The sequence below is a fragment of the Cavia porcellus genome, unplaced genomic scaffold (genome assembly GCF_034190915.1).
Source record: "Cavia porcellus strain 051 isolate PalLab524CR breed Dunkin Hartley unplaced genomic scaffold, mCavPor4.1 scaffold_5, whole genome shotgun sequence".
Classification (NCBI taxonomy): Eukaryota; Metazoa; Chordata; class Mammalia; order Rodentia; family Caviidae; genus Cavia; species Cavia porcellus.
Window position 1 is genome coordinate 28,040,079 of NW_026947488.1, and position 12,684 is coordinate 28,052,762.

The 12,684-nt window shown below is 46.1% G+C and overlaps 1 protein-coding gene across 2 annotated transcripts; it reads right to left on the bottom strand.

The window, feature by feature from the left end:
* Positions 1–886: 886 nt before the first annotated feature.
* Positions 887–12,167, bottom strand: Bpifa3 (BPI fold containing family A member 3). Of its 2 annotated transcripts, XM_003467724.4 has the most exons (8): positions 12,098–12,167; positions 11,817–12,010; positions 6,009–6,159; positions 4,065–4,172; positions 3,052–3,195; positions 2,026–2,110; positions 1,570–1,633; positions 887–1,088 (listed from the first exon to the last, which is right to left on the bottom strand). In XM_003467724.4, the coding sequence occupies exons 2-8, from the start codon at positions 11,911–11,913 to the stop codon at positions 1,060–1,062; spliced, it is 678 nt and encodes a 225-aa protein (XP_003467772.3). In that variant the 5' UTR covers positions 11,914–12,010; positions 12,098–12,167; the 3' UTR covers positions 887–1,059. The 2 variants fall into 2 exon arrangements, with proteins under 2 accessions (XP_003467772.3, XP_005002778.2); XM_005002721.3 differs by lacking the exon at positions 4,065–4,172 and having other exon boundaries at positions 11,817–12,116.
* Positions 12,168–12,684: the final 517 nt, after the last annotated feature.

Sequence of the window (12,684 nt, forward strand, 5' to 3'; positions counted from 1 at the left end):
TCATAGCAATGGGAGATGCTGCACGTGCTGTTGTGCCTGGCTTCTTTCGTGTAGCATTATGTTTATGAGGTTCACCCATGTGGTTGTGTGAGAGTGAAGGTCATTTTCCTTACCATGGAGAATACTGGGGGTGATCGTGCTGGAGGATATTAGGGCCTGATAACCTGAGCCTCCCTGTCTTTCTGCATGTGTACAAGTGTATCTGCTAAGCAACAGCTTGTGAGGAACTGCGGTTCCAAAGCCTTGTGTTCAGCTTTAGTCCACGCTGTCAGTTTCATGAAGTGGATAGAGGTCTCATTTTTCTCCCCAGCAGCATGCTAGGGCTCCTGGGGACTCCACACCCTGTGAGACTATTTTTCTCATTTTGCAGTTAATGAAACCCATGATATCAAGTGCTTTGTGTCAAACACAACTGGTGAGCCTAAAACTGGGATTCATCCATTTGTTTAACTTCAAACCCTTGCTGAGCTCACACTCTCGCTGGCTGTGTTGGGGCATAGGTGTCTTAAATCTCCGGGCTGTGTGGGGTGAGTCCTCATGAAACTGCTAGTTGGGCTGATTCTAATTTAAACTCAGATTTATTATTTGGCACCAATGCATGTGTTTCCACTCTTGTCCCTCTGTCTCTGCATCTCCTTAGAGCTCAGCAATGTTCTTGGTGTATAATAGGTGCTCAATAAAATGGGGTCAATGAATGAGGGGATGGGAACTCGTAGGCTCTCCAGGCAACATTGTGAATGGTTGCAAAGCACAGGTCCAGAGTAGTATTTCTAGGCTGATGAGCACCTGAAGGATACTTGTAAGCTTTAAAAGGTCTGACTCCTGCACCTAAACCTCAGGGTCCAGGAAGGGGGAGGGTGGTGGGAGAAGAGACACGGGACGGCTGTGATCTGTAAAGCTACAGTTTATTGTGGGAGAGAATAGGGTGTCCAAAGGGCCTGTGGTTAAGTTTCCAGAGACGGAGACAGAGGGTGCAAGAGATGGGGTCTCCTGATCAACAGCAGAGGAGCCTTGAGCTCTGAGCTTAGTGAGCTGAGCGGATGTTGCCTGGATTCATGGTTAATCAAGTTCTTCGGCAGCTGCCTGTTCTGTAAGGTAAAGGGGCAACAGTCCTCAGGTGACCTTTTAACCCCAGGACCACACTGAGGGGAGCTCTCCATCCATTCTCCAGAGTTGGTGTCAGAAGCATTTGTGTCATTCATTCCAAATGACACTGGGTGATTCACTTCCTGGCTTCTATGCACAAGACTGTGAGCTGGTGAGGGCAGCACCTCAAACAGTTTACTGCTTAGGGTGACTTGGGGTGGGTCTGGAACTTCCTCCTGGATTGGTGGAGCTCTTGGGTAGTGTTAGAATTTCTAGTGTTCTGATGGTTAGGGTGACTTGGCGGGGTGCAGCCTGCTTGTTTGGGTTCTGCTATACTGTCCCAGTTCTCTTGGAGGTCTGGAACATTTTCTTGCAGCATAAGCAAACACCCCTCAGTGGGTCTCATGGGGGACTTTGGAGGTAGGGCCCCCCTTTCAGGACTTGCCAGTCCTGGGATGGCCTCCTGACAGACCAGACACTCACCCATAAGACCTTTCAACAGTTTCACATCCAGCTGCCTGAGGAGGTCGCCGACAAGAGGACAAACCTGGGATGACAGCACAGAGAAAGGGGTCACTGGAGGGCACGAGGTTGGGGTTTCTAGCAGGAACCAGGGCAAGAGTAACTGCCTCACACTGAGTACCAGCCTCACACTGTGCGCCACACACAGCACCCCCAGGCTTGTCTCCCCAGGTCCTCACCAAACTCTAAGAGGCAGGCAGTATGACAGCTCCCCTGCTGCAGATGGGCAAGCTGAGGCTCGGGGGGGGGGGACCAAGTCCCTTGCTCACGGATACACTGGCCAAACTGAAGTTTTTCACTGAGATTTTTCATATTCTACAGCCCAAGATTTGAAAGCCTCTGCTAAATTGCTCATACATATGTCCTGGCCCTCAAGCCCAAGGATGCCCAAAGTGTAGATATTTTTTTCAAACTTACCTGATTTTCTACCAGATGTGGGATAACTTTTCCTACATTCTCTTTGAGGTTGTGAAGAAAATGTTTCACCTTGTATGGCATGGCCCTAGAAAGAGTGGTAGATGCACAGAGAAGGGCACAGTCCCGACACTGCTGATGCCATGTGGTATGCATTGAACATGATTTGAGGTCTGTTAAGCCTGGTCTGGTCCCACATAGAGGTATTGTCAGGAACAGTCAAAAGGGGACTCAGAGTGGTGGTATGACTTGCCCAAGGGCAGACAGCAAGGAAGCGCTAATTCTATCAGAACTGTACCAAGATGGCCCCAGAGTCCCTGGTCTTTCCCTTACACTGGGCCCCAGACTGTTTGATATCATTTAGAGTCAGTGAATATCTGAAGAATGAATTAGCAGATGTCCACTGAGGTCTTCATTGTTTGGCATTGTGAAATTACAGAGACAAATCAGCCCAAATCTTTCGATCTGTTGTGGTCAACCCATTTGGCCTGCCAGACTATAGAGCCTCACGAAGCTCTCAGTTCTGTCTTGTTCACCTCTGTGTCCATAACATTAGGCATGATGCCTGCACATTGTATGAGTGATGAAGGGGATGATTTAGAAAAGACAGGAAGGGCATCCCAGGCTGAAGGATCCCAGGCAAGGGCACAGTGTTGGGACACTGCCTGGTGTGTCACAGAGAGGTGGGTCTTTCAGCAATTCTGCAGGGGAAAGGACTGCAGTGGAATGCTAGGGGACTGCAGTAACAATCTGGAGTCTGCTCTTCATCTCCAGGGCACTGGGGAACACTGGAGGCTTTGGAGCAGGGGCCCTGACCGCCACTAGATTTCTACATTAGAAAGTAACTTCTGCAGCGCAATGAAGAATGGAGGGTGGGAGACGAGGGTCCACTTAGGGAAAGCAGAGGAAGCATGACAGAGGCATCACACCTTCGGAGCCAGGAGGGAGAGTGCGTCTGGGGAAGGGGTGAGGTCTGCGACGGACTTAGGAGGAGGAGCTGGGGCAGTGAGGCTGCAGTGGGGGTCTTACTCAGCGAGGACTGTCACGTGGACATTGGGCTCCGTGCAGCACTGGCCCACCATCAGATCCCTCCGGCCATACTCGTCTTTCTCCAGCCAGAACTCTGCAGCAAGGTTCATGCTCGTGTGCAGTGCTGTGTTGTTACTGAAGGGCCTGCAGGAGAGAGAGCAGGAGCAGGAAGGGAAGGTCAGAGAAAGAATGGAAGGAGGCAGAAGCAGCTAGCAGAAAGATGGGCTCTCTGTGTCAGCAAAGACACACACTATCCACTGGCAGGGCTCCCCCCAGCACCCGAGTGCTCCCAACAAATCACGCAAGCTAAATCCCAAAATCAGTTTGAGAGAGAAAAGTGCTATTAATATGGGTGCTTTTTTTTCCCCCAGTGGATCCCAGGGCCTCCTGTGCTTTACCACTGAGTTACATTCCCAGCTCTAGAATGACTTTTGAAAATCCCTTAAGAAGGCCAGGTTAGGAACTTTTAGAAAATTAAAAGTTTTAATTTCTACTTTAAAAATCACTTCTGCTTAGCTACAGCCCCCTTCCCTGGGGGCAGTGGATATTAAGGAACAGCCTGGCCAGGAGGGTGATGGGCACAGAGTGAGGATGAATTCAAGTGGCTGTTCCTGCTTTCTTTTCTTAGCCCTGCGAGGGCTAAAACAGGATCTTGCTGTGCAGTTTGGGGTGACCTTGAACTCACTAGGTAGCCCAGGCTGACTTTGAACTCGCAGTGATTCTCCTGCCTCAGCCTCCTGAGTGCTGGGGTTACAGGTATGCACCTCTATGCCTGGCTTCATTTAGTTTTAAGTGGACAGATGACCTAATTGTCATCTGCATTTCAGCTGGGGAAACCAAGACTCAGACAGATAAAGTGATTTGCCCGAGCTCACAAAGAGAGTGAGCTCAAAAACCCAGACATAAATTCAGGTTGGGGTTAGAGAAATCTGTCTTTCTCACGTGGCCCGATTTCCCCCCAGCTCCCAGTGAGGAGGAGCAGTGCCTCCCATGGCAGCTTCCCTAAGACTCACAGTGTCAATTCAATGTCAAACTCAAGTGAGATGTTTGTAGAAAGCCACTCCTTATGGACAGACATCTGGATCCCAACACAGTCCAGCTGGACGTTGGTGATGTTGATGCTACAAGGGAAAGAGCAGAGGCCTCGCAGGGTGGGGGCCCAGGACTGCCGAGGCCTTGTGTTGCAGAACGAGGCTGGCTGCTCTGCAAAGCAGGCCCGGTGTTGGGGTTTGGAATCAGATCCAGTTATAAGCGCCTAGAAGGATGCACAGGCATGGAGCTCCTGGGTTGCCCACGATCCCAGAGTTCCCCAACAGTTTCATGCCACCCCCAGCCAGCTCCAGACCCAGATCCTGCTCTCAGCCTAAGCCTCCTCTTTCAGTAGCTGGCTCCACCAACTGCCTGGGAGCCAAATCCGGGGCCGCCTCTGACTTTTCTCCTTTCCTTGCCCCTACATTGTTCCCATCAGCAAACTATGTGGCTCTGTTTGCAAAGTGTGTGAATTTGGCCCTTCTTTTGCTTCACTTGGTTTGATCACCCAGCTTCTCCCTGGAGATGCTGCCATCCTTTCTGGTCCCCACCTACTGTGTGCTTTTGTTTTTTCTGTAGGATTTTTTTCCATGAGGGGCCCATGCACTTCTTTTGTCCTTCTTGGAATCAAACCTTTCTTTCTTTTGGGGGTGCGTACTGGGGCTCAAACTTACAGTGTCACACTCGCCAGGCGTTTAGACCACTGAGCTAAATCCCTGGCCCTTGGAATTGAATCTTGACTCCTCACTCGCCTTTGCAGCCCCATCTCCTCCTTGTCCCTCAGCCACATGGAGATTTTCTCCCCTTCAAACACTCTCCTACCTCAGGGCCTTGCACCTCCTGTGTCCCCTCAGCCCATGCTGCCTGTGTTCTTCACGTCACTTGCTTTCTTCATTCAAATTTCTCAGGGGCCACTATTTCGCTCACTTTTACTTCTTGCTAAATTCATCTTTTTATCATGCCCCTCACCTGAAATTAGTCATTTAGACCAGTCTGTGGTCTAGCTCACTATTGGAATGCAAGTTACTCTCAAAATGTAGCAGCATAGTCTTATTCAGAGCTGTCTTCCCAGCTATGAATGAGGACCTTCCATACCAAGTCCTGGTGTGTAGTAGATGCCCAACGAATGGCTGTAACACTTGATAGAGGAATCAGTGAGGGGAGGTGATTGTGCCCATGCGCATCCTAGGAAAGCCCTATTGGTGAGTGGCGGTCCTCACCAGACTGGTGACAGTGACTAGAGCTAGAAGGAAGAGAACCTTGGGACAGAGCAGGTGGAATGGTGGTGCTGCCGGTGAGTAGCCTGAGTCTGGAGAGTGCAGGGACCTGCCCCAATCTGAGGGAGTAAATGTGAGCAGGACGGGGCTGCTCCTGCAGGTGAATTCCAGCTGCCACAGCTACTGTATCCACATGCTTGTCTGAGAAGTCACATGCATGATTCTAAAAGCTCCTAGTATCTCCTGGAGGTGGGGCAGCTGCCACACCTGTTTTATGGATGAGGATGCAAGGGTTCAGCTCAGTTCATCCATGTGTTTAGTCCACATGGTTATCAAGCAACAGCTGCAGACTCAAATGTCTAACTGTGGTCCTCATGTTGTTTGGTACCCAGACATTTACTGAGGCTGTGCCCTGTATTCTCATTTAGTAGATGAGTCTGAAACTCACGGTCAGTGGAAACTGAGTAGCAGAGCTAGGTTTTAAATGTAGACATATTTCTTCTCCTGCATTGTCACTATTTACCCTGCTCTGCCGTCTCTCCAAATGGTCCTCACACTGAGCGCCCATTTGTCCCCATCCCCGGTTGTTTGCCTTCTTTCTTTCAGTCTCTCTTCTCTCTCTACAGGTCTCACACCCCCAACCCACCCAGCTCTGGTCTCTGACCCAGGGACCTATGAAGGATCCTTGGCCAGGGACGCACTCTCTCTCACCTGATCTCTTGCTGTCGCTGGAGTTTCATGCCACCAATCAGCCAGCCCACCATCCTGGGGACCACCTTCCTTGAGCCATTCAGACTCTCCAGGAGGTGGATGCTCTGGATTTGGTCCTCTGCATTGTGCTTCATGAGGCCTAGGGCAATAACTGGAAGGGAACAAGGGCCAGTGATACTGGACGGTGTTGTGGAAAACCTGGGGATGTGAAGTTGGGAGGACTGAGGTGCAGGCAGATGCATCCTCTTCCTGCTAAGAGATTGGCCCAGGTCACCATAGTCCCCTGCTGAGAGCTACATTCCTCATCTGTAACTGTGCTTTGCTAGACTGATGTGTGAAACAAAAACCAATGCTTTACAGAGCCTGGCAGGCAGTCGCAGTGCAAAAAAGCTATTCTGGGTGAGTTCTCTTTGCACTCTATCTCTGAATCTGGAACACAGAGCTAATATGCAAGATGGAGATCACGATAAACATTGGTTGAAGACAAAAATAGACAAAAACAGATGGATATGGACAGAGTAAGTGCAAATCATCCCATGCTTGAATTCAGTGTTGGAACTAGTCCGGCTTCCAGCAGAAAAGAATAAATACCCCAAAGAAAGAGGATTTTCAAAGCTATAAATATGGTTAAGTCCTGCCTCTCTGGCTTCCAGCCCCTCCTGCCCGGGATGGGGGCCCAGCCCTGTTGAAACTTTGACATTCGTTTCCCTGACTTGCTCTGCCTAGGGTCAGGTCTCACACTAGCAACTCTGGGTGACTGGAGAGCAGCAGAAACCAGTGGCGTATCTCTTGTTCTCCAGGGCCAGGTCCTCCTATCAGTACCTCTTGCTTCTGTCATCTACAAATAAGACAGTGTGTCTGTAGGCACAAATTTAGGTTCAGATCCTGACTCTCTTGGCTTCCTGGATCTTATATAATAAGGACAATAATAACTCCCAGCTCACAGGGCTCTTGTGAGGACTACTGAGGCAAATTATTCAATAAATATTTATTGATAATTTACTTGGTACGAAACTTTGTGTTGGGCACTAAGAACACAAAGCAATTTCCTGTCTACTAGGAGATATATATTAAATAAATAGTTTCTAGAATAGGGATGCCTATGCCTACTAGCAATTCTTAATATCCATCCATCCACTCATCCATCCATACATTCATCTATCCATCCATTCACCCTCCTGACCAACCACCTATCAATCCGACCTGTTCTCAACCGAACCCTGACTTAATGCAGGCTGTCTCTCACATTTCTGATTCAGATGAAGCTGTTGATTATCTGAACCATCATTGTGTGGCTCACCCCTGGAGACTTTGAGATTCAAAGCTGATGTGTAACCTAAATTGCCTGACTCTACCGAGTCAGACAGAATATTTTATGTTCTACGTTTGCAAGAAGGCTTTTTGCCTCTTTCTTCTGTTGATTATGTACAAGACCACCCGGAGCTATGCTGGCCACTGGTCATTATTTTACTATCAGCTGGGAACAAACCTGAGGACAAAACTGTGATCATAGCAGAATGGAAATGGACAAATCCAGTCTGAGTAGAAGCTCTGAGATGCTGGATCTTCTTTTATCTACTTTTGGTCTTGTGAACTGATTTTTTAAAAACTTGATTTAGTCAGGTTGAGTTGGGTTTTCCTTTACTTCCAACTAAGTATTCTAACTTACACTGTGAAGATGATTGAAATGATAAATATATGCACAGCTAAAGAAGCACTTTGTATGTGCCTTCCTTCACGTAAGACAGAAGCAGCTTCATGGACCAGCATTCTACCTGTATCCACTGAAGGGTGATGAGAGTGTGAAGACACCTGGGTTCATACCTGCACACCCGTCTGTTTGATATCTTAATTGAAATAAGCATGGCAGATCATAAAATGCTAAGTTTCAATGAAGAAAAATGGAAAAACATCCCTAATCTAAGAAATGTCTTAAAAATAGGAATAATAATGGAAGATCTCTTTCCATAAATGCTTCTCACTTAGATGATTGTATGCGAAAGTTTTTACCAAACCTTTGTAAGGAAGAAATGGAAAGAAAATAGAAAAATTCTTCTTATGAAGCTGGTGTAGCTTGCTTAGCTTTAAGGCAAGTACAAGGACAGAAAGTTGTAAATTTATTTCAGTACATGAAGAATGTGCTAAAACCCAAACTAGAGATGGAGAGGAGGGAAAAATGAAATATGGGCACCAGAATCCAGAGAGGACTAATTAGTTCTGGTTTTCTGTGGCAACTATTGTTTACAACAGGCAACTATTGTTTACAACAATCTGTGATTTCAAAATAACTAGAAAAATATCAATGTTATCAACATGTAGAAATGATTATATTTGAGGAGGTAGAGGTACTTATTACTCTGATTTGCTGATTATGCACTGTATACAATTACTGAATTATTATTAATATTTATAAACATATAGAGTGCCTCAATAAAAAATAATTTAAAATTTATTTTTAGAAGTGGCTTTCTATTCTAAAGAAAAAAGAAAATTTTGTTATAATTCTAAGTAATTTAGTAGCTAATAAAGTCTAATAGTACATTGAACTTCATTCCAGAAAAGCTGGATTGGCTCAAAAGCAGAAAATCTACTAATACAAGTTTTCATGTAATGGATTAGAGGAAAAAATTGATTAATTTTTTTGATACCTGGGACCGAACTCATGATCTTGCGTTTGCCAGACAGGCACTTATGCCACTGAGCTAAACTCTCAGCCCCATAACTGATGAACGTTTACATGCAAAAAAATACTTGTGGGCTAATAACAATTTATGATTAAGAAAGATTCATAAAGCTAAAAATATAGGGAACTGTCTTAATGCAAAAACAAACAACCAAATAAACAAAACCCACTGTATTCCATAACCTGCAGAAAACATCCTACTTAGTGGGGAAGTCTAGACACACATTTCCACCCTGCAGAAGGCCCTGGTTATGATGCAGAATAAGGAGCACGCGACGCTAGTGTGGTGGCATGCGCCCACAGGCCCAGCACTTTGGAGGCGAGGCAGGAGGATCATGAGGTTTGAGGCCAGCTTAGGCTAAACAGCGAGTCAACATCTCTGGGAAAAGAAAAGAAAGAAAGAAAAAGAAAAGAGAGGAAAAGAAGATAAAAGGCAGAGGAAGTGCAGGAGATCATGAGAGAAAAGGTAAATTTGTCAGTATTCGCAGATGATATAATTCTCTAGATAAAGACTCTAACAAAAAATAAGACAAACTGTTAGTAAGAGATCATAAGACTTTTGGATACCAGGTTAATTTTTAAAAATCAACAATTTTCCTTTCATCTATACCAATCAGAAAATATGATAAAATTAGGGGTGTCTACTATGGCAAGAAATTATAAATTCTCTAGGAACCAATTTAACAAATCAGGCTCAAAGCATTATGAGACACTAAAGTTCTGTTATGGGATATAAAATAAAATCTTAATGGAGTAATACATTTTAAAAAAGATTTTATTCTCTTGGTGCATGTGTGGGGTCCACTGTTTACATTACTCATGGGAAGTTGGTGCATGCGCATAACATACGTTCTTTTTTTCACTTCCTCTCCCACTCAGTAATAAATCTTAATAAATTAAAAGATATAGTAAGTTTATCGCGGAGTGACCAATAGCTCAAGAAAATATGGATTTCTTTCTAAATTAGCAAACAAGTTCAGTGTAACCCCAATCAAGTTTCTAACTAAATTTAAAAAACACAACACACTTAAAATTCATTTGGAAGAACAAAGTTCTAACAGATAAAACCGACTTACAAAAATGTTGCATTTAAATATTACACTATTTAGTGTAGAAACACAGAGAGCACAGAAATGAATCTTCATGTTCGGGAATTGGGTCACTTAATAGATGGACTGGGAGAACTAACTCATTATGTGGACAGAAGTGAAGCTGAGCACTAGCTCACATACACGCGTGCACACACACACACACACACACACACACACACACACACACAAATGACTTCCAGATGGGTTAGTGTCCCAAATGTGAATGATAAAGCTACAAAGCCAGAGGAACAAAACCAAGAAGATTATATTTGGGATGGGCAAGGTCTCAAAATTCTCCAAACTCAAATTATAGGATGAGTTATTGATGAGTTTGCAAATACTCCTGTTCAACTAACAAAGCTAATAAAGGAGAGCTCTTTTTCTGAAATAAATGGGAGAAGTACAGTCAGTTCTTTGTACCTGTTGGTTTCATATCAGCAGACTCAATTCATTGTGGATGGAAAAATACTTGAAAAAAAGTTATGTCTGTATGGAACTTGCACAGATTTTTGTAGTCATTATTGCTTGAAAAACACTTACTTGCACAGTGCTTACATTGTGTCAGGTATTACAAGTGATTGAGGGATTGTCTGAGGTGCATGAGAGGTGGTGCACAGGTCTGTACGAGTATCGGCCCCCGACCCATCTTATACAAGGATGAGTATCTGCCGTGTGGAGGGAGGTGGGGTGGGCGCCGGGTCCATATCCCACGGATACTACAGGGGTTAAACCTGACAAGAGACTAACGTCAAGGATAAATAACATCTCCTCACAACTAAAGGGAATAAAAAGCTGGGAAGTAAATAGAAACAGGGGCAAAAGAGAAGAAAAGGGAATTCAGAAAAGTTGGAACAGTTAACAAACTTACGATGAGATGCTCAATATCAGGTAAAGCCGAGCTAAGACAAGTGCTACAAGAGCTAAGACCAGTGCTACTCCACTACGCCTCAGACCGGCAGAAACTTTAAAAAGGTGATGTTCTGTCCTGCATTGCCCTCCCTATGCCATATGACTGTGTCTGGAGATAGGGCCTTTAAGGAGTAAAGAAAAAACATTTAAATGAGGTCGTAAGGTTGGTCCTAATCTGATCAGACTGATGTCCTTCTAGGAGGGGAGACCCTGGAGAGCTCCCCCTCTGAAAGGTGATGGCATCGAGAAGGTGGCCATCTGCAAATCAGCGACAAAGGCCTTGCCAGAACCGTCCCTGCCGGCACTCTGAACTTGGACTTTCAGCTTCCACAACCATGAGAAGAGCAGTGTGTGCGTAAGCTGCCCTGTCTTGTGTTAGTGCTGGTAGACTGACACATGTGCATGCTCTGCGGTGAGGGGTGACACGGGGAGACAGGAATGCCCACTCATTACCTGAGCTAGTGCAGACTGGCACAGGCATCCCAGGGAGGATTTGGGCAGCGTTAGTTAAATCAGGCATATGCCTATTACGGGCCCAGCCTTCTGGGTCCATCCCAGGGCACTTCTCCTATGTGCTCTAACAGGGGCAGGGCTACAATGGCCACCTCAGTGTCGTGTACAAAAAGAGCATGGTCAGAGACAGCCTAAGAGTCCCTCCCGAGGGTAGCAGCTAAGTGAACTGAGGCAGATGATCTTTATAGACCTCTACACCAGCTGGAGCAGTGTCAAGAGCAAGTATAGAGTGAGACAGTAAAACAAGAATGAGCGACACAAGGTAGTACAATTTTGTAAATCAAAACATAGCCTATGAAGGCCTGAGCCACATTTAAAAACACAGAGTAGACACACTGCAGGGCCTGCCCAGCCCAGAGGGGAATATGAATGAGAAAAAGGAAGGGCAAGTAACAATATGAAACTGAAGTGGGACCTTGCAATGATTCATGCTAACGATGTGCACTCTGAATTGACGTATGATGAACCTAATCCCAATTTTGTGCACTTGAGGCCTATAGAAAAAAAAGAAGGTAGGGTAAGGGACTGAGCCAGGGTCACTCTGTAGTCATGATGGGCGCACTTGCCCCTCCCCACCCTGTGACCAGCGGGCAGAGCACAGGTTGAGCTTACTTCTTGCCAGGGTGGACTTGCTGTCTGACTGGGCCTGGGCCAGGCTGTGCAGAGCCAGGAATGAGAGGAGGATGAGGAGCCTCCAGGATGAACACATCTTGGGTCCCGGCACCTGCTGGTGTCAAGAATGGTCAGACAGGGTCTGGGCGGATGGCTGTAAGGTTGACTGCTTGGGTGGATGGCTTCATGGTTTTCTGTGGGAGAACACCAGAGTGAGCCCCCAGCACACAGTGGGGAGGTGGGACAGTGGTCTGTGGCAGCTGCCACCAGAGCTTGCTCACATGGCAGGCAGGAAGAGTCCTGGGTAGAAGCTGGGGCTTGCGGAAGCTCAGAAGGAGGCCTGGTTGCTTGGAGACGCTCACCAGGGCCCACTGTTGGGTCATCCAACAGGAGTCCTCTCTGAGACCTGACTGGGGTGTATGCTGGTGACTCTTCAGTGAATGAGGGAGGGAGGAGGGCTGATTCTACACTGTCTAGAGCTTTCTTCAGAGAGAGAGCAAATTCAATCACCACCCCCATGTTGCTTGTGGTAAATTAAGTCAATGAATGTTTTTGAGTGACTAAATAACTGAATAGATGACTGGTTTCTAGTATTCATTAAAATTCTAAGTTTCTCTGTGCCTGCCCCATAGGGACAGAAGATGAGTTTAATTGGTCTTTGTGTCTACAGAACTGCCTATGTTACCACATGACAGGAGATAACGAATGTGTGTGAAATGATACTAATAAATGAGTGAGTGATTGGATGGATAGATGGATCTCACCTTTCTTGATAAGATTTGCGGGAAAGAACAGGTAGCCATGAAGCCAAAGCAGCAGGCTTACCTTGGAGAGCTGAGCTGGGGTATGGGGGTGGTAGAGAGAATTG

Excerpts from the sequence above, each read along its gene's own strand:
- Bpifa3 (XM_003467724.4), bottom strand. The coding sequence starts at position 11,913 with ATGTGTTCATCCTGGAGGCTCCTCATCCTCCTCTCATTCCTGGCTCTG. Across the intron at positions 4,173-6,008 it reads CAGCGACAGCAAGAGATCAG|CATCAACATCACCAACGTCC; the intron begins GTGAGAGAGAGT and ends TTTCCCTTGTAG. Across the intron at positions 1,634-2,025 it reads CACATCTGGTAGAAAATCAG|GTTTGTCCTCTTGTCGGCGA; the intron begins GTAAGTTTGAAA and ends CTGTCATCCCAG.